This window comes from Falco peregrinus, chromosome 1 (genome assembly GCF_023634155.1).
Source record: "Falco peregrinus isolate bFalPer1 chromosome 1, bFalPer1.pri, whole genome shotgun sequence".
Classification (NCBI taxonomy): Eukaryota; Metazoa; Chordata; class Aves; order Falconiformes; family Falconidae; genus Falco; species Falco peregrinus.
In genome coordinates this window covers 126,276,615-126,299,686 of record NC_073721.1, presented here as the reverse complement: position 1 = coordinate 126,299,686, position 23,072 = coordinate 126,276,615, and the positions used below count along the sequence as shown (strand labels likewise).

The 23,072-nt window shown below is 50.8% G+C and overlaps 1 protein-coding gene and 1 long non-coding RNA gene across 3 annotated transcripts in view; both read right to left on the bottom strand.

Moving 5' to 3' along the window:
• Positions 1 to 1,476: 1,476 nt before the first annotated feature.
• Positions 1,477 to 10,821, bottom strand: NOX5 (NADPH oxidase 5). Its single transcript, XM_005239426.3, has 15 exons — positions 10,702 to 10,821; positions 10,018 to 10,168; positions 8,949 to 9,159; positions 8,355 to 8,589; positions 7,827 to 7,980; positions 6,674 to 6,849; positions 6,160 to 6,342; positions 5,529 to 5,661; positions 4,919 to 5,061; positions 3,559 to 3,603; positions 3,109 to 3,233; positions 2,660 to 2,744; positions 2,372 to 2,471; positions 2,048 to 2,214; positions 1,477 to 1,760 (listed from the first exon to the last, which is right to left on the bottom strand). Exons 1-15 carry the CDS (start codon positions 10,819 to 10,821, stop codon positions 1,629 to 1,631), a joined length of 2,160 nt encoding a protein of 719 aa, XP_005239483.2. The 3' UTR covers positions 1,477 to 1,628.
• Positions 10,822 to 18,443: 7,622 nt separating this feature from the next.
• The window catches only part of LOC106112636 (uncharacterized), a 32,239-nt gene continuing 27,610 nt past the window's right edge, over positions 18,444 to 23,072 (bottom strand). For both annotated transcript variants that reach the window (XR_008749261.1, XR_008749263.1), the window contains one exon: positions 18,444 to 20,133. This is a non-coding gene — a long non-coding RNA (uncharacterized LOC106112636). The remainder of the gene's footprint in view (positions 20,134 to 23,072) is intronic.

Below are 23,072 nucleotides of genomic sequence, written 5' to 3'. Positions count from 1 at the left end.
GTGGGGCAGCTCCCAGTGCTGGGCTGGCACTGGGGACAAGGGGGCTCAGCACCTGCTGCTGCTTCGGGCCTCTGGCCACATTGGTGCCTTCCTGCAGCTGCCGTGGCTAGGGCGAGGCTTTTTAGGAGGCCAAAGTATTCACAGGCAGACACACAGGCAAAAGAAGGAGCATTGGATGCAATGACCCAGGACGGGGCTGGATGCTGTGTCAGCTTCAGAAAGCAGCGGGGTTTGAGCATCACATCCCAGCTCCAGCAGTAGGAGGGAGGGAGCAGAGGGGAAGCAAAGCTGTGGATGGGGTTGGTACCGAGAGGCAGAGCAAGGCACCGCATAGCTCTACAGCCCAGGGCATGCCAGCAGCCACCCCAGCCACGTTCAGCTCTTGTGCCCTTCCAGCAACATGCCAACAGCACCCATTCTGCACAGCGCGATGGCCCAGGGACCATCGCACGGGGGGGTGCAATCCTGCCCCGCGGCACAGCTGGGTCCCTGGGCACCCGTGTTGTGCCCAGGGTGCGCAGGCAAAGCGGGATGCCCGGGAGCGCACCATGCCATCCCCACGGGTGCCTTTGCCATCAGATGCATGTCTCATCCACATTAATCCTTCCTTTTTCTTTTCTTTTTTTATTTTTCACACAACAGCATCAGTGTGCTGCCCAGGTGGCCTCTAACAAGCCCCGTAAATCTCCGCGGGGGGGGGGGGGGGGGGGGGGGGGCGGGGGGCAGCTCCAGTCCAGGTTGTTTTGAGCATCGATGGGCCACTGCGGCTCCCAGCATGCTGGCCAGGCACGGTGACACCCCGCACCCCGGGGACCCCGGGTTTCAGCAGCCCCCCCGTCCCACCAGCCATACCCAGGCCGGGGGACGTGCTGCCCACCCCCCTCGCCCCAACTGCTGGGATAATCTTGTTTTCCTAGTGCAAAAAAAATGAAAAAAACCTCTTCTGCGCTGCAAGCCAGGGCTGGGACAGGGCGAGGCGGCTGCTAAGGTATATTGTTACAAATATATAATATTTCTTTAAAGAAAAACGTTGGGTGCTTTCTGGAAAGGAGCCGGGAGGGGGGCCGGGGGGCCAGGCCAGCACGCCCCGGCCCCGGGCGGCGGCACGGCCCCGGTTACCGAGGCTGCAGTGCCCTCCTGTGGGCACCGCTCCGCCGGCACCGCCGCCCCGCCCCGCCAGGGGATGGGGACCCCATCCCTCCGTCCCACCGTCCAGCAAAGTGATGCAGGACCCCATCCCTCCATCCCACAGCCGGACAAGGGGATGGGGACCCTGGCCCCTCTGCCCCAAAGCCCTCAAAAGTGCTTCAGGACCCTGTCCCCCCCGTCCCAGAGTGTCCTGGGGCACTGGTTCTTTTCTCCTCAAAACCCCAGCACGGATATTCCAGGACACCCACCTCCTCCACCCCACATAGCCCCAGGACCCCGTCCCCTCCACCCCAAAGCCCCGTGGCTCAGCCCAGCCCCTTCCCCTTGCTGTCCCTTGCTCGCTGTGCATCCCACTCTCCCCAGCTCTGACCGAGCGGCAGCCGGGAGCCAACATGGGCAGTGCAGCAGGATCCAGCTGCCAGAGCCCATCATCCCACATCAGTGCTGGCAGGGGCAGGCAGGGAGGCAAGGGCTGTGGGTTAGAAGTTTTCTTTGAAGAATTGGAAGCCGAAGCGCTCACAGTGCATCCTGATGACTTTGGCAAGTGCTGGTGAGCCACAGAAGAAGACCTGGACTTTCCCTCTCCTCTCGTCTGCCACCTTCCCAAACACCTAGGGCACAGGCGAAAGGAGAAGAGGTGGTGGCACAGCTCGCTCCCACCCCAGCGAGGGCAGGATCCCTGCCTGCTTTGGCAGCTGCTGCCCAGCACAACTCAGCCTCCCCACAGCACTCACTTTCCCACGGGAAGGAGAGCCTTCCCCAGGTCTGGATATCCCAGTGCATCCTCCCACTATGAAGTGGGGCTCTCCCTAGCATCCCCCCTGAACGAGCAGGTTCGGGGGACATGGCTCCCTTCCCCTGAGCAGGATTTTGGCAGTGAGGCAGGGCCAGCCCTCACCCTGCTCCAGTCTGGGCGGCCGGGCTGGGTCCTGGTCCGCAGCCCTGTGATCAAGTCCCTCTGCTCCTTGGCGGCCAGCAGGTCCAGGGCCATCTGCAGCCCGATGGCCTTCATGTCATTCTTGCTGAGGGCTGACGTCATGTACAGATGCATCTCCAAAAACCGCCCTGGATGTTTAAGGGGAGCTCGGCTGCAGATGGGGGGTCCTGCCCCACATCGTGTCCCCGTGGGTGGGGTTGGGTTCCCCTGGGAGTGATGCCAGGGATGGGGCTGGGCACCCCCAGGTCTGGGGGCTGTGCTGGCCAGCCCCTGCCTCCCGCTCACCTCCCAGTTCCTGCTCAGCCTGCTCCATTTCCAGCTTGGTTAGTAGGCTGACGAACCACTCAAAGTGCTTCTGGTCCCTGTTTATCCAGATGAAGTCAACCTGGAAGGACGCAGAAGTCTGCTTCGGAGCTGGCAGGTAGCATGGGGGCCAAATCCAGCGGCCTCCTGCCCCACACCTCCCGGACCGGGCAGGATGCTCATGGGCTCTCCACCACCAGGAGCCTGTAGCCCTCCTGCCCCGTCCCCAGGGCAAACCTTGGTCCTGTGTCTCCCTCCACCTGCCCCTACCTTCCTGAGCGTCATCTCCTCGTCCCGCAGGTCCTCACACCACGAGTAGTGGCAGTTGGGGCAGCTCTGCTTTCGCTGGCGGTACCTGCGTGGGCAGCCACAGCCCTGCCTGCCCCACTGCTCGCACCCCTCAGACCTTTGCAGAGGGACCCCAAGCACCCGTTCCTCACTAGCTCTGGTGCATGCCCATGGCCAACCTCCTGCCAGCAGGTTTCCCACAGGAGAAATCCCCAGGGGGAAGCCTAACACTGAGGGAAGACCCAGCTGTGGGTCTGGTGGCCACAAGTCCCAAGGTTAGAAGTGAGGAGGGTCAACCCAGAGGTGTGGGAGGACAGGTCTACCACAGCAGACATCACGCCTTGTGCCTCCCGAAGCCACGTCGGGGCTCATCAGGGATCGCAGAGCTCCACCGGCACGACCGCAGCCTGAGCCGCTGCCTCAGCACCAACCTGTACATGATGCTCTGCAAAATGGAGGCAAAGGGGGTGATGCCAATGCCCGCGCCGATGAGGACGGCGTGCTCCGAGGTGAAGATCCTCCGTGTTGAGGTCCCATAGGGGCCATCTATGTAGCACTAGGAGAGATGAGAAACCCAGGGAGAGACCCAGCAGCCTTTAGGTGCTAAAACAACTCTTAGGTTGCAGGCAAATGCAGGCTTATAGAGCCCAGATAGAATCTGGGGTCTGTTATAGGAGTTTTATGGGAGCAAGGGAAAAGGAGGACAGAGTGGGCAGGAGCATGAAGCCCTCCAGCAGTGCAGGGTTTCATCGGCCCCAGATGGGACCATCCGTGCACAGAGGCACACGTGTGGAGTGGCTGGGCACATGCACGGCTCCCCCCAGGGATGCTGAGCCCAGCCCTGCTCGCTGGAGCCAGGGAAGGACCAGGGCATCCCTCACCTTGATGCTGCAGAGCCGATGGGTCTCACCCAGCCCAATGGAGACCTGCGAGGTAAAGAGGGCAGTGACCATCTCCTTCCCACCTCTAATCCCTGCATGTCAGGTAACACTAAACCTGCTCGTTCCCCAGGTTTGGGGGTTGGGTGGGTTTTTTCCCAGCTGGGTTTATCCGGGCTGCGCACACGCTTCCAGCCCCATCCCTCGGTCAGGCCCCAGGCACTGCTCAAGCCACTCACATGTTTCTGGTGGGACATCCCACCAATATCCAGAGCCAGGAACTTGTCACCTGATGATATCTGGATTGTACCCGGTTTGAGTACTGATAAAAAGGCGATTACCCAAATCCCCACACAAGTTGGGTGGTAAGAGATTTACAGCCACCATGATGGCCGGAGCAGGCACGGGGAACCTCTGCTCACCAAGGGACAGGTAAGAGCAAAAGGGTGATAGGCAAAGAAACACATTAAAACCGGTGCATGTAAGTGCTTTATCTGCAAGGACTGCTCCTCCAGCCCAGACAGAATCAATATCCTGAGAGCTCTTCACGGCAGGGGATAAAAGCTGCTAACGGTGGCTCTCAGCACCCTGGCATTGCCATGTTTTATAGCAGAGAAGTTTCTTTAAAAAGGGGCTTTTTAATGAGCTTTGGCTCATTTGGGGTGGAAGTGATGCTTCCCCTCGTTTCTCCAGGTTGGTCCTCCAGCCACCGCTGTGCTGACGAGAGCAGGGACCCCCTCCCTGCCCCGCCAGCACCAGGGGCTCCCCCGCTGCTCCCTGGGGAGTGCAGGTGTCTTGGCAGTGTGTGCTTACCCCCCCCGCCGGTGGGTGCTCCTCTCCTGGGGCAGCAGCGCCGGTGGCTTTGTACGATGTCAGCTGAATGGCTCCATCCCCGTCAGCGGCCACACACCCTCGCCCTGAGCCGGCCCTGCTGCAGAGACCTTCCTGGAAGCCAAAGGCCACGGCATCACCGGCTGCGATGCTCACAGGTATCCAGTGCCCCATCCAGCGGGGTCATACAGCCTCAGGGTGGGACATGACACCCTCCAAGGCTGCACAAGCTCCTCGCAGGGGACATGCTCCACGAGAGGTACCCCCAGCGCCCAGCTTGGTGCTGCACGGGTGGCTGAGAGCTGGGGTGACCCCAGCAGGAGCCACTCGGCAGAGCACATTCTCCTTTGCGTTTATGGAGCTGGCTGGGGGACTGACCATCCGGAGAGCCATCCACACGTGCCAAATGAAGACGTCACCTTGAGAAACCCACGGACACACCAGGGGGTCCCCAGCTCGGCAAAGCCACTGCCAGCAGCGGTTTAAGGTCTAACCTCTGTGTTTGCCTAAACCTGAGCCCTGTCTGACCAACCTGCGCCCAGCGCCGGCATCTCTTCTCCCTCAGCCTCCTGCTGAGCGGTTTTGGCTCCGGGCTGGGCAATTGGGGCTGCTGGAAGTATTCATACAGCTTGTTGGTCCACTGGCCCAGCGACCTGATGTGCAGCCAAAGGGTCTCTGCAGGATGAAGCAGAGCAGCGGGTGGGCATCCCATGTAAGGAACTGCCCTGCAGCCCCAGCACCATGGGTACTGCACAGCTCTGGGCTCGGGAACCCAGCAGCAATCCCCACCGATGTCCTGCATGTCAGCCCCGGGCTTGCAGCAGGGGACTGGGTTTGCTCTAACAGCCAGGTGAAGCCCAAATCCCAAACCTTGGGCAGCCGTGGAATCAGGCAGGGCATCTGGGTGCCATTCAGTCCCCACACCTTGCTTGAAATAACCCGAGTATCTGTTTTTATACAGGACTTATGTCCAGGCAGAGATGGAGGCGGGTGAGTTGAGGTGTGCATGAGCGCACGCTGCCCAGCTCCATGGGCATGGGCACCTCCCTGACCCCCAGGGGGGATCCAACCACCCAGACAGGGCTCATGCGATGCAAAACATCATCCCTGTGATGCAAAGCCGGCGAAGGATTGGCAATCACCTTGCTGCTCGGGAGCACTGCTGATGGTGAAGGGATGCCACTCGTAGGTGGCGATGGCCGGGATGTTCAGGTAGATGTAGTCTCCGGGCTTGTAGTGGAAAAACTGTGGTCTCTCGATCACCAGGTGAGTCACCTGGAGGAAAAGGAGACCAGAAAAGCTGGGAGCATCACACTGGTCAGTCTCTGCAGGGATGGTCTTTCTGCAGCCCATGAGCACCCAGGTTTGTGCCTCCCATTTTAAACAGTGGCCAGCACGAGACGAACTTACAGATGTGACCTAAGAAATGAGTATGTTTTCCTATTCGCTACGCGGCTTCACTATCAAGCAAAAATCTCAGGGCTGGCCTCAAACCATTTTTTTGAGGAAACTAAGAGTCAAGGAAGTTGTCACTGATTTTTTTCATCATTTTCCTGATTTCTTCCATGTCCCACTGCTCCTCCTTTCCCCCTGTGTCAAATAACCAGTCTGGTCACTTGCAAAGTGCTTTTCCCCAAATTATAAACCACTTTGCAAATATTAAAGGTATTTCTGCAAGCCACAGCACCTCTATCCCCACTGTCGCAGAAGGAGGGGCCCAGGGGGGCCAGGAGGGAGGTGGGAAGGGGTGCAGAGACCCCCGCAGGTGCAGACCTTGGAGGGAAGCAGGTTGACCTCCACGATGCGCAGCCCCCCAGCACGCCACCAAGCCAAGCCAAGCCCCTTCTCCAGCGCGAAGAGGCAGCCAGGAACCACAAACCACTTCCAGAAGTGGGGGCCGTGGAGGATGAGGAGGGTCCAGACGGAGATGTAGGAGAGGTGGGTCCAGTAGAAGACCTGCAGGCAGGGAGTGGAGGGACCAAGCATGAATCAAAAGCAGTGGAGCTAAATGGCGCTTCACGGTGAGGCTGTGCTGGGACATCCCGCAGGCAAAGGCAGCCCAAATGATGACGAAAAGCACGGAAACCCTAAAACTGCGAATCTGAGGAGCCTGGGGGTGTTCAAGAGTGATATCGGGGGGCACCACACCAGCTCATGAGCTTCTCCCCCACCCATGGGGCAGCACCTGGAGGGGCACCCACCCACCAGACCCTCACCCCGGTTCCCCCGCTCCCCAAGACAGAGCAGCTTGGGCACCGCAGTCGCACGGGGCCGCGGCAGGACCCACCTCGAAGTGGCCGCTCCGCCGGACGCAGGGGCTGGAGAAGGCGAGCATGGCGGCCAGCAGCCCCTGGAGCGCCAGCCCCGTCTGCGAGGCCGTGCCACCCAGGCCCCCCACACCGGGCCGGGCCGAGAAGAGGTACTCGGTGAGGGCATGGCGCCCGTCCCGCCGCGCCAGCCTGCCTGCGCACACCCACGGTCACGACGGGGAGCGGGGCACCCCAGACCTGCCCGCTGTGCACCCAGATTTTTGCTGCACTCGCCAAACTGTTGCCAATTTTTTTTTAATTTTTTTTTTTGTTTGTTTTCCTTTTTAAACCAAACAGCACCCAAGTGCTTTGCTCGAACCTACTGAAAATGCCCCGTTTCTCCTCTCCAGAGCCCGCACGCGGCTCAGCGCCGCTGCCAGGAGGGCGTTTTGCTCCAGGGGGGCAGGTGCGAGCAGACGTGCTCCCCCGATGTGCAGAGCACGCAGCCCTGGCACCCTGCCACGGGGCCGAGGGGCGCACAGCTGGGGGGTGCAGGGCTGTGGGGCGCAGACCCCTCTCGGGAGCTGCGTGGGGGAGGGGGAGCCCTTCCCTGCCCGGCTGGGAAGCCACTAGAGGGGGACAACAGACAGCGCACAGGCAGCGCAGCACCGCGCACACCCTCCGGCCGCCTGCACCCTGCCTGCGGCCTCGCAGCACCCCTGGACATCTGCACCCTCTCTCCAGGCCCTGCACCGCCCTCCCTGGGACACGGGCAAGCCCCAGGGCACGTGCATCCCCTCCACGGAGCATGCGCATCCCGCCCCCCCCCCCCCCCCCCCAGGACACATGCATCCCTGCCCTGGGACATCAGCATCCCTCTAGGACACCTGCATCCCTTCCCTGGAACATCTGCATCCCTCTGGGTCATGAGCATCCCCTCCCCGGGACATCTGCACCCCTCTGGGACATGAGCATCCCACCTCAGGACTCAGTCCAGTTCCCTGCAGCTTTTCGTCAGTGCAGTGTGGGTGATGTCCCCTGCACCGAGGGGCATTTTCCACTTTAGCAGCAGGACTGGAAGGGGGGGACCCACTGCAGGGTTGATGTGGTGCGTTAGAGCAGGTGTTGCCCAAGATAAACCCATGGCCATGGCAGCTGAAGGGCTTCCCCTGCCCCCGAGCTGCTACTTACTGAAGTTGGCAACGTGGGCGCCCGTGTGAACAGCTGCCAGCGCCAGCACCACGTACCCCACGAGCTGGTGGAAAACAACGTGCTGGTCCAGAGGCAAAACCTTGGCGATGGGGGTAGCTCGCAACCAGGTTAGGCACCTCCGCAGCATCAGCACCTCCGGGAGAGGGGCAATCGGAGATGCTGGGGGGCTCAGCCAGGGGCTGGTTCCCTGGGGCTCCAGAGCCAGCTCCCTGCTAATACAGGGTGTCAGCCTGGAGAGCACCCAGAGGCACAAATCAAAGATGCATCTGCACGGTGCCGTGAGTGCCCTTGTCCCAAAAAGCTTGCAACCTCCCTAACCTGTTATTTATATTCAATTATTTAGAGGAGATGGCCCTGTCCCACAACTGCAAAAGTCCAAGGGCACCCTCCAAAGAGCCCCTGGCACAGGGATAAGGTCCCAGCATGAATGTGACTGTAAATAGCCCGGGTAACCATCACCCCGCACCCCCCGCGAGCTCAGCATCCCTCCCGGGACCCAGCACTCACTGCGAGGAAGGTGCAGTTGAAGTTCAGGCACTGCCCACAGCCCCGGGCCACCACCACCCACCCGCCGAGGCCGGTGTGCCGCAGGGCGGCCAGGGTAAAGAGCAGGAGGTTGAGGCCAACGTAGCCCCCCAGGAAGGCAAGCTTGCTGCGGTGGTTGTGCCAGTACGCCCGGGTCAGGCAGCGTGGCCAGCAGCTCTTCTCTGCAGGTGGTGGGGGCTTCAGCCAGCTCGCTGCACTGGGAGCAAAGGCATCGATTCCTCCTTGCCCGGAGGAAGGGGGAAGCTGGGGTGCTCCTGCACCCAAGTCCCGCATCCAGGGTGAGGCCATCCCTGCACCTATCCCAACACCATCCCCACACCCATCCTAGCACCTACACCTTCATCCAAGACCAGCACCCAGCTTGGCACCATCCCTGCATCCGAGCCCTGCACCCAGCTTGGCGCCACAAGGTGCTTGTGTTGCTTCTAGTGCTGGAAGCACCCCATAGCCTGGGCACCCCATGAGAGCCTTAACAAGAGCATAAATCCCACAAGGTGCTCCCAAGGGAACCAGCAGCCCTGCGGGACTGCCGGAGGGACCCACCAACACAGCTACCTGATGGTCAGGTTCTCCATGACCTCTGGGAAACCCTCCAGCTCCTCCCTGAGCTCCTCGAAAGTGATGGAGCCGCTGTGGTCCTTGTCGGCAGCCTCGAACAGGGCCAAGGTGAGGTCTCCCAGCCGCTCCTCGGGCAGGGCTATCGCGCTCTCCCGCAGGCACCACCGCAGCACCACGCGCAGCTCGTCCGGGTCGATGGAGCCGCTGCCTGCGTGGGGTGAGCAGGCACCGTGGTGGGTCATTGCAGGGACCCCCATACACCACAGCACCCTGACAACCCTATGGTTTTACCTTCCTCTCGCACCTTTAATGCAGAAATTGCCACCCTTCATTGCAGGCACAGGAGGAAACCGTGCCCAGCCAGACCAAGACCATGCCTTTGCTTATACATCAGCTGGTTTTAAAAACAGAAGTGACCTAACCAGGCATTTAGCTGCAGCAGCCACGCTGTCGCTTGGCTGGCAGAGCTCGGCGCGAGCAAAGCGATGCAGACACGCTTATCTGGCAGCCAGGCATGAGAGCAAACCAGCCAGGCAAGAGGCTCGGCTCTCGGCTCCTCGGCCAGCACTTTGTGCCCTAACAAGGCAGGGCAGGAAAAGCAACTCAAGAACTTTGTTTTTTTTATTCCCAGCTTTCCCAGCTGGTGGAGGAGGAAGAAGAGAGCGTGCTGGGATGCACAAATATCAGCGGGACAGAGAGCTGGTATTTGAGTGGAGCGGACACTGCTCCTCTCCACGTCTGAGGGTGAAAGCGCGTTGTGGGAAATCCCAACATGTGGCCGGTTTAATTGTTGGCTTTCAAGATGGATTTTTGATGCATCCATCATGGGGTGAAGGCAGCGGCGTTATGCCAGGTAGACACTTACCTTTAATGAAGATCCAGCAGTGAAGACCCATCTGCCCCGTTACCCAGCTGTACATAACCTAAGTGGGGACATGGCCCCAGCCCTGCAGCTGAGCGGCGATGCCCGTGCCTGGATGTTCAGAGGACAGCTGGGCTGCCTTGCAAATTGCAACTTTGCTCAAATAAAAAAACAGCCAGCTTCATCTGTTTTTCATCACCTTACCATCCACATCATAAACCTGGAAGAGGAATCTCAGCTTGTCCATCTCGCTGCCGTGTACGAGCAGGCTCAGGGCTTTCAGCAGCTCCTCCAGACTAATGGTCCCGCTCCCGTCTGCATCAAACAGCGCAAAGAACCTCTCGGCGAAGAAGGACTGCAGGGAGGAGGACAAACGCTCTCACGCAGCAGTGGGATGCTCTCCACTGGTCAAATCCTGATGCTACGAAGCAAGCTGCTGCTGCTAGCAATGGGAATTGCCTGGCAAAAGCTGGCAGCCATGGGACAGCCCGAATACAGGAGGGGGAAGGAAGGCTGCTTTTTGCAGGGGTGTATTGGCACCACAGCCAGAGGTGGCTGCCCGGCAGAGGGAGGGAGCGCCTGGGAATGCAGGGATGGACGGGGCAGCAGGGAGGGAATATTCCTTGGGAACAGCCAAATGTGTTCAAAGGCAGACTGTGGATATCCAGTTGATTTTGCATTCTGGATGATTAATCCATGTTTTCCATTCCCGCTTGCTGCAGCGTACTGCTAGGTTTCTCTCTCTCTCTCTCTCTCTCAACATCATGCAATTCTATTTTTAAACTTAATTTTCTCTAAGCACAATGAGAGGCCACAGCTGGGTGTCAGGCTGCCAGTGCTGCCCGGCAGAAGGGACTCCATGCCCCAGCTCCCTGCAGCGGCACTCACCTCCTTCACTTGGAGAGCGCTTTTGAACTCTTCCAAGTTGATTTCTTTGTCCGCCCCCGCGATGCTCCCAAACTGCTTCGTCACCCACTGCAGCCACTCGGCATCCTCAGCCGCACTCATGGTGCAGGGACCTGCGGGAAGGGTGCAGTGCAGAATGGGCAGCAGCCCCTAGTAACCCCCATAGCCTTCAAAATCTGCTTTTTTTTACTGTTCCTGCCACGCTTTCACCGCCCACAGGCTCCCTGCAGCCTCGTGCTGGAGCGGCTGCTCTGCCTGGCTCGCTGGAGCATCCCTGGCTGATGGCCCTGAGCTGGGTCCCACAGCAGCTACCCTGGCACTCGGGCAGCCACGACAGCTGCAGCGATGACAGATGTCTGCAGAGCACGTGGGTGCTGCATCACATGCAACCTCAAATTTCCATGTACTGAAGAAATGAGCTGCTGAGTCCTCTTTGTACCTGCCACGCTACTGAACACCACCGTGAAGGTGCTGGCAGCGGTGTGAGCACCAATGAGGGGCAACTCCTTCCTTCTTGACCTTTCCTCCCAAGGCAAGCCGAAAGATGCAGCTGTCTGAGCCACCCCATGCCTGCATGCCCTGTGTGAGACTCTTGGTTGCTTTTACAGACCTGACTTAGCAAGCACCAACACACAAGAGGAGAAGATCTAATGCATTTGCACAGCGAGGAGCTGGGCTGCCCCTGCCAAGCATCTGGCACCTCCCAGGTCTTGCTTTGCCCTTGCAGGAGCAGACATCCCCGCAGGGGCCGTGCAGCTGATGGCCAGAAGAGAAAAAGAACCTCCTTAAACCAATCTGCAGCTGCCTGTGCAGCATTGGGACCACAGGCACACATGGCCACCCCAACCTGCCGGCTGCCATGGGAGCAGAGCATCCTTGGGGGGGTCAGCCCATGGCCAGGCATTGTGCTCCCACTCCCCTCCAGTGCTGGTGGCCCAGCCCCAAAGGGGCTGTGGGGGAAAGAAGGTTTCCTGCTTGCTCCCTGGCAGTCCTGCGCAGTCTCCTCTTTCATCTCCTGCTCTCAAGCCTCTGTAGCTTGTCTGTCAGGTTAGCCAGGTACAGCAGGTGCAAGTCCCAGTGCTGCCCCATCCCTTTAATCACCCGAGTGTGAGCAGTGTTGCACAGCCCGACGTGTTTCACAGCATGTGTCACGCCCACATCTTGATCCTACAATCTCCCTATAACTTTTGAGAGCTCATTTTCACAGACTGAACCATTCCCAGACCCTTTCAGCACCCAGTGGTAGGGAGGTGCCGCTCCTCTGTTGAGCTGGCGTGAAAGGAGGGATGCTCTGGGGTTTCCCTTTGCCAAAAAAAGACACAAACAAAAAAACCCAAAACAACAAAAACCAACCCAAAACCCAAACTATAGAGCAGAGAGATGGAAAACTTTGCTCCCCGCAGGCACTTGGCCCGTGCTCCCCTTCCCTCTCCTCTCCTGGATGGTCCTCGCCTCCATCCTCCTGCTCCATCCCATTTGGTCCCTGCCTTCTCGCCTCCCTGTCACCCTCTCCATCTCCTTCGCCAGACCTCCGCGCTTCCTTGAATCCTCCATCCTTCTGTCAGATCTGTCAGCAGCTCGCCAACAGAGTCCAAAATTACCACAGGCTCTCATTATCTTGGGAAAGCAAAAAAGAAATCAAGCACAGAGTTGCTGTATTCAACGAACCTTTTTACAACTCTGACCCAGTCTATGCTGCATTACCCCAGCCCGCTCCTGTGGGATGTAAAACGGGGGTCTCAGCAGGAGGACCCGGTGTTCCTGGGGAAAACAGGCAGTGACAGAGCAAGTTTGGGCAATGCAGCTGGGAGCAAGGCACAGGCTCCTGCTCACACGCAGGGAGGTCACTCCCGAGCCCTCTCCTGTTTCACACCGGTTTTAATTTATCGTTTCTCCTATCTTACAATCACGCCCAGTTTTGTCATCGGGTCTGTAGCTGCAACCTGGTTCTTCTGTCGCTGCATAATATTTAAAATGTAGCTGATCACAGCTGCTGTACGTTACTCTTTTAATTTCCTTTATTTTATATTTCTTGCACCATTAGGCAGTGTAACCTTGGGAAGCGCGCGCCCTGCCAGATCCAATAAAGGGCTTGTATCCACCCGGTGCTTCAACCCGTATTTACCGGCCGTCAGGAACACACGGGGAAGTGTCTTTTTCATACTGCAACCTTTATTCCTTTTTGAACAAATCCTACTTGTACGGCACTAAACTGTGACTAAACTGGGGAGGAGGTTGCCATGGGAATGTCAGAACCAGAAACCAGGTAGTAAACCATTTCGGCTTTACTACTCTGGCTGATGTCACGGGTGCTCCAGGCAGTAAACAAGCGGGGAAGCAGGGAGATGTTTTGTACGCTAAGCGGCAGAGTTTCGCTTCATCACCAGAGCTGAGGCAGTCGATCCCAGCTGGAAAGCTCCCTTAGTCTACCTACTTACTTGTTTACTGGAAAGTTTGCCGAGCTTTGTACAAAAATCCCCCTCGGACTCCAGGGAACTGCAGACGTGGCTCAGGTCTCCAATGGAAACATTGCCCAGGGCTCCCGGCTTGTGCTGCGCGCAGACCTGATGTCCGGAGCACCCACCGCCTCACCGCTCCTCGCTTTCCATCCCAGTGTCACCGTGGTGTCTGTCCCACAGATTGGATGGCAAAAAGCAGGGAGAAACGTGGAAAAGCCAGCAGAGTCCAACCAAACTTACAGGAAAGCCCTGTACCTGCCCTGCAGTCAGCACCTTTTCCCTCCAGACTCAGTATCATGACAGAAACACAAATACATCAGGCAAGAAGCACCTCCTTGAGTCACGACTGAGTTGTTCCTCGTATAAGGGCTTATCTCCCTAACCACAATAAGGCTTTAATTTGCACTGATGCTGAAACATATTACAGTAAGCAGATTTTAAGAAAGTACAAAAAAAGATATATTTCAACCCAACCAAGAGCTGAGAAATAGGTGCTATAGACGCTGCATCCTACCGAGCTTCACTGCAAAGTAACACAGCTTCGAGGGGGTTGTTCTCCCTGTTTCTCAGTGCAGCCGTATTTCTTCTCAACTGTGTGTATTTTACACAGAGTTGCAGCTTTCCCTACTGGGATCCAGCAGAAACCAAGCACACATTCTGAACTAACACTGCCAATTCACACTCCAGGAGAATTTATTTTAAACCTGTGGCAATCCAAGGTCACAAAACCGTTTACTAGGGAAAGGGGAGAGCGAAACAGGAATCACCATCAAGTATGTGCTGGATCACACAGTCACAAGCCCCCATTTATGCTCAGAGCATCTCCACTACACCAGCGTACTGTAGATATCTAGAATAAAAGAGACCTTAAGCTTGCTAATATTATTTAATAAATTGTGGTCTGGCTGCCACAAAAAGAACACACGACAATGCCTTCAGACACCGGCCAACTGCACGGAGTGGGTACCCGAATATTTACTCCCCTTGGAGCTGGCGCATGTACCAGCGCAAGTCTGTTTTATTTCAGTTCTTAAATTCCTCATCTAAGTTTATGAAAATAAGCCTGATGAGTCCATTTCTTAAGAAAAGCACTTCTGTTTTCTGTGCCTGCAGAGATTCCCCTCTCGGGCTTTCAAAGATGACCACAAACCCGGAATTCTGGCACGGCGCCGGGCTGTACGAGGGCAACCCACGCCGCGCAAGGTAGCCTGAAGGCAACGGACCCGGTTCTACCAACACCCAGAGCAGGCTTAGAGAAAGCTTAAGAGCCCCAGTGCAGGTTGCTTCCATTTAAATCACTAATGAAAACTACATTCTGGAGTCAAATTATACATCTGTAAAACTTTACAGGACAGTGCCTCAACTGCCCGGCACTCCCACACCAAAATCAAATGTACCAACACGTTCAAGGTCCTTAGAATCAGCAAAACAGCCGAGGATGAGAAATTGGCAATACCCCAGCAGCAAAGAGCGAGGCTCATGCCTGCCTGAACGAAGAGGCTGTAATTAATACAGAAGAGGTATGTCCCTGTAATATTACTGAGCAATAATTTAGGCAAGAAGCAACTCTGAAATGTGCACCTGCCTTCCTGAGTCACTCCTCCAAAGGCAATATTCAAGCTGCATTAGCAGGGAAGTCTAGATGTCCATAGACGTGGGACAATAAACCTCATCTTTGGGGGGAGGTGGAAAAGAGCATCCCACTGCAGGGAGGAGGGAAGGCAGAGGTGAAGCCAGTTCTGCTCTAGGAAGAAAGTCACCCCAGGCAGAACCCTGAAGACAGTCAAGCCATGAGCCACAATTTAGTTATTTTTCATCGCTTCTTGCATTTATTAGCAGCTTAAGTTTTGGTTTCATAGAGTCATGGAATCACAGAATGATCTGGGTTGGAAGGGACCTTAAAGCCCATCCAGTCCCACCCGTGCCATGGGCAGGGACACCTTCCACCAGCCCAGGCTGCCCCCAGCCCCGTCCAGCCTGGCCTTGGGCACTGCCAGGGATGGGGCAGCCACAGCCTCTCCGGGCAGCCTGTGCCAGCGCCTCGCCACCCTCACAGGGAAGGATTTCTTCCTAATAGCTAATCTAAATCCATCATCCTCTTTCAGTTTGAAACCATCACCCCTTGTCCTATCACCACAGATTAGTAGATGATGATTATTATTATTATTTAGATTATTATTTTTTTTTTTAAACACTATCCAAAAATTTCTGAAGAAATAAAACCTAAATAAAATCTAATGGCCTGTTCACCAGGACAATTTAGTTTTTCTCTCGTGTCAAAAACACGTACAGAAGCATCGTGATTTAAGTGCTGTGCTCCATTTCTTTTCTTAGAACCAAGTTAAACATTCTTTATCACTTTGTAATTCCACGCAATATAATACTTCAAATACTTTAAATTTAAATACTTTAAAAACTTTAAAAACTACAGTACTTTACATACTCAAACTAAGCACAATCAATACAAAATTATACCAATATAACATTATAATAATCTAAAGAATTTAGAATTATGAATATAATTATTTATAAAAATACAGAATTTAGAATTACAACAATCTAAAGAATCCTCAAACTATCCTATTTTGATTTTTTTAAAAAAAGATCAAGTTAATGTTGTATTTACCAACTATCAGAATATTTGCATTAAGGCAAGTGATGACATCTATATTAACTAATTATCAACTTATAACTACAAATACTTAAGTCTGCTCAGATTTTACACACATGTTTCTACAAAGCAGAAAACCTAAAGATGTTTAGATTATATTAGAAGTGGCAAAAAAAAAAAATAATTTTCCTTCGAAGAGTATTTACTGTAACATTCTTAAATCTTAAACTCACCTTAAATCAGACATTTGATACAGCTTTCATTCTTGTTTGTTCAAAGATCCGGTGCTCTTCAGGTAGCTGTGGATGCCAGTTTAAAGGATTTTACCTTAAATGACTTTACCTTAAATGACTGTACCACAGAGATGTGTACCCTTTTAAAGGTTTAAGCTACGTCAGCCCTGGTAAAGCTTTTCATGTCAGATAAAAAAAGGATTTCAACTGAACCATTAAGGAGCATCTGGTTGTGACATTTCTGTAATTACCTAGTTATTTTAGCACTAATTTGAAAGTGGATTATGGGTCCCTGCCTAAATACTCTGAAAAATAGAAGGGAGCATGTGGCTCCTCGAGTGCACGTACAGAAGTTATTCACAGCGACCATCTCAGCCCATCAGCTGAGCGACGGGGAACCGTTTGGCGGAGCCACGAGCCCTGCATCCAGGTGGTGATGGAGAAACCTCCGTACACGAGCTCTCCTGTGAGACACGCCGAATACAGCCAGGCAAAGAGCAGCCCACAGCTCATTTCTGCTCCTAGCAGTACTGGATTTTGTAAGTTAGAAGGTAGTACAAGTCCGTTTGTATTTCATAAGGGCACGTAGTGATGGAACAAGGGGGAATGGCTTTAAACTGGAAGAGGGTAGACTTGGATTAGCTATTAGGAAGAAATTCTTCCCTGTGAGGGTGGCGAGGCGCTGGCACAGGCTGCCCAGAGAGGCTGTGGCTGCCCCATCCCTGGCAGTGCCCAAGGCCAGGCTGGACGGGGCTGGGAGCAGCCTGGGCTGGTGGGGGGTGTCCCTGCCCATGGCAGGGGGGTGGGACTGGATGGGCTTTAAGGTCCCTTCTGACCCAAACCATTCTATGATTCTACGATTTTCAACCCTGTGGTCAGACATGCTTTTGAGGGGCTCTGGCTAGAGGGATGGACCACAGGAGGCACCAAGCTCCCAAATCGCCATCCATCATGCTCTAAAGCCCTGGGAGGTTTTGGTGTTTTGAAGCATCAAGCTACTGAAAAATAGACAAAGTGTTTTGAAACCAGAAAAACTCTCTCAGCTGTCTTCAGACAGGGGTGGAAGGGCACTCAGCACCCACGGGTCAAATCGGGTGATGCAGTTGGATTAGGATTCTGCTGTATCCACAGGGTCATGCGTTTGACGTGACACCACCGTTCGCCAACCTGGCAAGCCAGACACTAGTCTCACGTTTTGTACATATTTCAAACTCCCATAGAGAAGATAACACACCACGAGCTCATCTCACGCATATGTCAATGACATTTGCTAATGTCATGGAGGTCATTTCCATTTTGCATCCAAACTGTGCAAACTCAGACATGAATCTTTCCTCAGGTCTTGCAGAAAGTCTTATAATTCATTACTGTCAACAGGCACAAGTACAAGTTGTTATGTCCGCAAACTTGTGCCGTAAGAAAGTTGTACTCCAACATATTAAGGGTACAGTGCGTTATTTTAAATACCTCTCTTTACCAAAACACACATATATTTAGCCTATATTGATAGAGGCCCATGAAAATAAGGCATCTGTTCCGAAAGCGCTTGACTATCCAAAATCCTGTGCCTAAAATTGTCTAAAGAGACGTAATTTGCTTCGATACTGCCTGCTTACCCTTGATAAGTAAAAAACCCTCATAATTCACGTGAAGCAGAAATATCCCTGTACTGTGACCTTACTGTTACACTGACAGTGATACCTATTGAGACAGCTACCCAGAGCTGGTGAGAGTATTTGCCAAGCCAGAAAATTTTAAAAAAACTAGTCAGAACTGATTACCCGCACAAAACCCTGTAGTTCAGAGTACTGTATTCACTATTCATCAGTCTTCTGCCTCAAAGTTCCAGTGACCCACTGAAAGAACATGAATTATTAACTTGAAACAAGGAACATCAATAATAATAAACAAAAAAATCAAAACTGTCCACAATTTATAAACTGCATACTGAAGATTCGCTTGTTCCTAAGTAAAAATGTACGCAACTACCCCCCACAATCAAAAAATTCATTTGTTTATGTACAGTTCTATGTGGAAAAGCAGAAAAATTCATCACAATTGCTCATAGAAGACAAATGAGATTTCCGATTCTTTATCCAGCCTATTCCAAAACTTTCCTATGACAGTTCAGTTCTGACCCCACTGACTTCAGTTTTAGCCTTCATTTCTAAGGCTGTCCATGTTTATGAAAGCCTGTCATACAACAGTTAGGAGCTAAACTCCGTTGCTTTCTGTGGTGCTTTTTGCTATCTCCATGTCGCATTTTTATTTTTTTGTACCTTACTTTTGCATACGTTAAAGGTTTAAAGCCAACAGCCTATTGCTCTTGTTTTTTTCTTCTGCCTAACAAAAATCATTCTAAGAAAACACTTTAACTGACTACACCAAATTTATGAAATAATGACTATGCTAGAAAAAAAATAAATTGAATACAATTATTTTATTTGCTTGATATTAAAATACCAAGAACATGCACGTTCTAATTCTCTGAATATAAACCTTGTGTCATCATGGTATAAACCCATTTTTATTGATTTTTCCATTAATGTCATGGATACTGAACTTAAAGATATAAAAGCAAACATATTTAAAAACATCTTTATGTCAAAACCCAAAATCCTCCCATTTTCAGCTTTCAACCCCTGCAGAAGGCTACATTTCAAGAAAGAACAATATTTGACAGAAGCTTTCTAAGAATTTAACTAAACTCAAAAGAAAATCCGAATAAACAGTAGCAAAATAGAAATACAGAGTTCCAAAAATCTGGCAACTAGCAGGAGAAAATGTAAATATTGCATAGCACTATTTTTAAGTAAGAACATATTTCCCAATGCTGAAATTTAAATTGGAATATGTCCACACACACATAAAAAAAAAGGGAGAAATTGTTTGAGCCAATTTATTATTGCACCATTAGTGTAGAACACTGAACGTATTCTAGAAACGAGTGACTTGTCATCTCTTACATGCACATATGCAACAGCAAAATTTGGAAGAGGCCACTGAGCATTACTCTCTGTTTAATGCCACATAGCATTACTATGGCCCAATTTATCATTGTCACATAACAGATATGAGAAAAAATATCTAAAAATTTGTAACTTTTAATTACTGGGCTAGATATAGTTATATCTGGTTTGGGTGAATAACAAAACTGAAAATCAGTCTTTTAAACCTCAAGGAAAGACAATGACAATATTCCAGATATTAGTATTTAACTATTTTTTAGAGTGTTTTCAGCATTCTTAAAAGTCAGAATATTTTCTCAACATAACTATCAATATACGTATTTAATTGACTAAAATCATTAAGCAGATTATCAAAGAAGTTATTTTCCTGGTCTCAGCTGAGCTCTCTCCTAGACCCGGTGGACAGAAAGATGGAGACAGAAGAACAGAGGAAGCATTAGAAAAATTACATGGTTGTTCTTACAAATTCTCTATTCCTTCTCTAGTGCTTGAGCTCTTGCTGTCTAGATTGCAGCCAATTCAACGTGCCCATCGGGATGTGGTTTGTTTAAAGCTCTCAAGTGTGCTCTTCACTGCTATCTGTACCGTTCCAATCATTCCCAAGACGACAACCTAGAGCCTGATGTTCCACCTTCTTAGACTCATGCAACCATCATTTTGCCGATAGGTTTTGGCTTTTCAAAGTTCATTGTGATATTTAACGTTCCTTTTTTATGAAACATTCTTCAAAGGTTTCACTAAATCCTTTTGTTAACTGATCAAGAGTCTTATTTTTCTTTTTGGTAGCAGCTGTTTGAAATATTAAGGCTAGCCCTTTCAGTGCTGTTGACAGCTGATCAGACTCACAAACACACAAACCACCACAAATACCTGGGTCAGTTTGGAGTCTCAAAACTGATGGCTTTGTAATGGTCGGTTTTCTTGTCATGGCGATGTTTTCTAGGTTTGTTTGCTTTTTAGCATATTTCCTGTATACTTTTAACCAGAGAGCATCAATGGCATCGTTAAGAGTGGGTGTAACAGCTGAAGGCTGAGCCCATGTGCCTTGCGTGGGCACACTGCACGTTACTTCCTGCAGAACGTCCAGAAGGTTCTTCAGGGTTTCCTCTTTAGCTCCTTCCATCCTAGAGGGACTTGAGATGCTGCAGAAGAGTATTAAATAACTTTTGAGTTATATGTTCATGCAGATGTCAGGTGTACATTTGCTATGCTTTCAGTCCACCACACAAATAACCTAAACTTTAATACAAACAATATAATTATGATCTTCATATTTACAGAAAATCCATTTGTTTTGTCATACTAGATGGTAACCCTGCTTTCTTGAATGGATGAATAATGCAGTGAATTCTCCAGTTCACTCCGTCTCTGCAGAGAAAGAGAGGGTTTTTTTCCATCCACTCTTGAAAACTGCAGTTTTTATGTCCTGATGAGCATGAGAAATGTGCATGGGACACCTTCCTCAAGAGTTTATTGGTTTGGAAAAGGCCGTATCACTCAGCGTGCAGCTGAACTGGGGACTGTTGCTGTGCAAGGGGAAAGTTCTTACCATTGACTATAGCACCAACCGTGCCTACAGCTGAAATCTCAGTAGATGAGGACGGATGATGCACCATCATCTGTCAAACACAAACCCTAACTTTAATCACATCAGGACTTCCAGCTCATTGAAGTGATAATATTCATCACTGTATTATCACACTGAATTTTTTAGGTTCAAATTAAGAATAACTACTGTAAAAAAATAGGGGTGGAAGGAGACAACTTTAATCAAAACATTATGCCTAGAGAGGCCTGGAAACTCAAAGTTAAGGCTACTATTTTTAGTAAAGAAGCAATCAAACCAGGCCAAGAAAAAAAAAGCCAGTACATTCGTGAATATATTCTTTACAATACTCACAACTCATAAATTTGCTTCGCCTCTAGATGCACTATGTGGGGGAGAACACAGGCTTTCTGAAGTTTAAAAATGTCAAAATCCAACTTGCAAATGAACACTTTCAACTGAACATTTTAATTTACACTTTGCTTTGGTACCTTTGTTCTTGGAATAAAGTACAGCAGGTAGATTCTAAATGGCTAGCCAGCCTGCATGCTGAAATGCAAGAAACATACATACGAACTTCCACATGTGCAAGCCTTTGAATATAAATTAATGTACATTCAGGCCTAAAAGCCTCATAGAAGGTTAGTCAGTGGCCTTACATGGTATACAGTATATTCTTTTGTCAGTAGACCTAGTATTTTGAACAGTACAGCACAACTAAGAAGGTACAAGTTTTGAAGAGTACTGTACAACTATGTAAAAAGTACCAGGAATTCTTTAAAATAACTTGCATCTCAGAAGCAAAGTTTCTTCACTCAGAGCTATTCTAAAACACTGAACAAAGTTGGTCATCACTAACAACTACAATAAAATGTCACAAAACTCATAGTAAGTCACAGACTTCTGAAAAAGATGGCACATTATTATGTTTAAAAAATAAGAGATCAGGAAACAACGTATGACACTTATTCCTACATCATTAAAAACCTAGCACTGGAATAGCATGATATATCAAAACTAAGTGACATCTTATAAAAAGTGCCTGTTGGTGAAATTAATCCTCTTCACTATAAATAAATACGGGTCTTTATGAAAGGTTCCACTTTGCAGATTTTAAAATGAAATTCATGCAAGTCTTTCCATGCTGGGAACCTATTAGGATCCCCTTTTGTCTCCCTTCCCATTGCTCCCATAAAAATCAATGGGAAAGATTCCTAACAGTTTCAGAAGCAGGAGAATTTGGCTGATCACACACACAGCAGCACCAAAACAGTGAGTAATTAATGAGAAAAAATACATCCACGTTCCAAAGTCCCCTCGTTAAAATTACCTTTACACATTTTGCACTCCTGAAATTATGCTGCAATGCTAAAAGAAAGAAAAAATTTTTAGAACCATAATCAGTCACTCAGCACAAACACAAACAACGTGATCTCAATTTGATACATAGGCTTGAATTTGCTGTTCTCTGTGCTTTATAATCTTCTGCTTTGAATAGAAGTTGCCATGTCATAAGCAGTTCTGGTAAAGGAAAGCTGCACAGCTCTATTGTGAAAGAACAGAAGAGAGTGGTCTCTTTTTCACAGCTAGGTTTCTTTTTTTGCAATGAGTCCTCTGAAACTTGTCCAGCTTTTTTCTGAAATACGGCTTCCCTTCCAAAGCTGGAATTTGCTTCAGAGGATCAGCACCTCTAAAAACAAAGGGGAAATGAATTATTTTCCCACGTAGTATCTTCATAAAGATATTACATGAAATAGCCTATCTCACAGCTCAGTACAGTCTAACCCCCCGCACCCACCCACCACCGAAACGCTGTAAAGCCTTATTATTGACCTTTTAGAGAATACAATGCATCTCTTTTCCCCGTGCCACGCTGTTCCTGTGATCCCCCAGGTACATATTTGAAAGCGTTCAAGTGTTCACAAAAGTTCAGAGGTTTATCTGGGGGGGACGCTGACTTCCACCTTACATAATCAGCTCATCCTAACAATTTCAGAGTGAGTTAGGAATAAAGCTAGTCACAATTTGCCTGTATGACACTGCATGAGTACTGAAAATCTTCGTGGTCCCTCCTGAGCCATACAAAAGAGCAGCTTTGGAAAAAATACATGAAAAGTAATATAAAAATGAGATCTGATCTTCTACTGCTAGATGAAGGAGCTACGCAAGTTTCCACCTCAGCTATTAAATAACTTGCACAGCAGAACAGGACTAGTGAAATATCAGCATGCGTTTGCACAACCGCTTCCATGACGTGATCATTACTATGGCTATGTTACTACCTAGATCATTTAAAAATTGCACTAAAGGCACACAAAAGGAAAAATGTCAAAGACCATACTGAACCTTGAAGCTTAATAGTAAAGCTGCGTTACAGTAACTGCTCAACCTAAAGTACTGCAAATTGTTTCCTAATTCTATGTTTTTCTGAGAGACAGACAATGTAAAATAAGAATTTCACAGTTAAAGCTTTCATGGCTAATCAGGAAGCCAAAGCTAGGAACATGGAACTGCAATGCAACTAACCATTACAAA

Excerpts from the sequence above, each read along its gene's own strand:
- NOX5 (XM_005239426.3), bottom strand. The coding sequence starts at position 10,821 with ATGAGTGCGGCTGAGGATGCCGAGTGGCTGCAGTGGGTGACGAAGCAG. Across the intron at positions 7,981-8,354 it reads TCAACTGCACCTTCCTCGCA|GTGCTGATGCTGCGGAGGTG; the intron begins GTGAGTGCTGGG and ends CCTCTCCCGGAG. Across the intron at positions 3,234-3,558 it reads ATCGGCTCTGCAGCATCAAG|TGCTACATAGATGGCCCCTA; the intron begins GTGAGGGATGCC and ends CATCTCTCCTAG.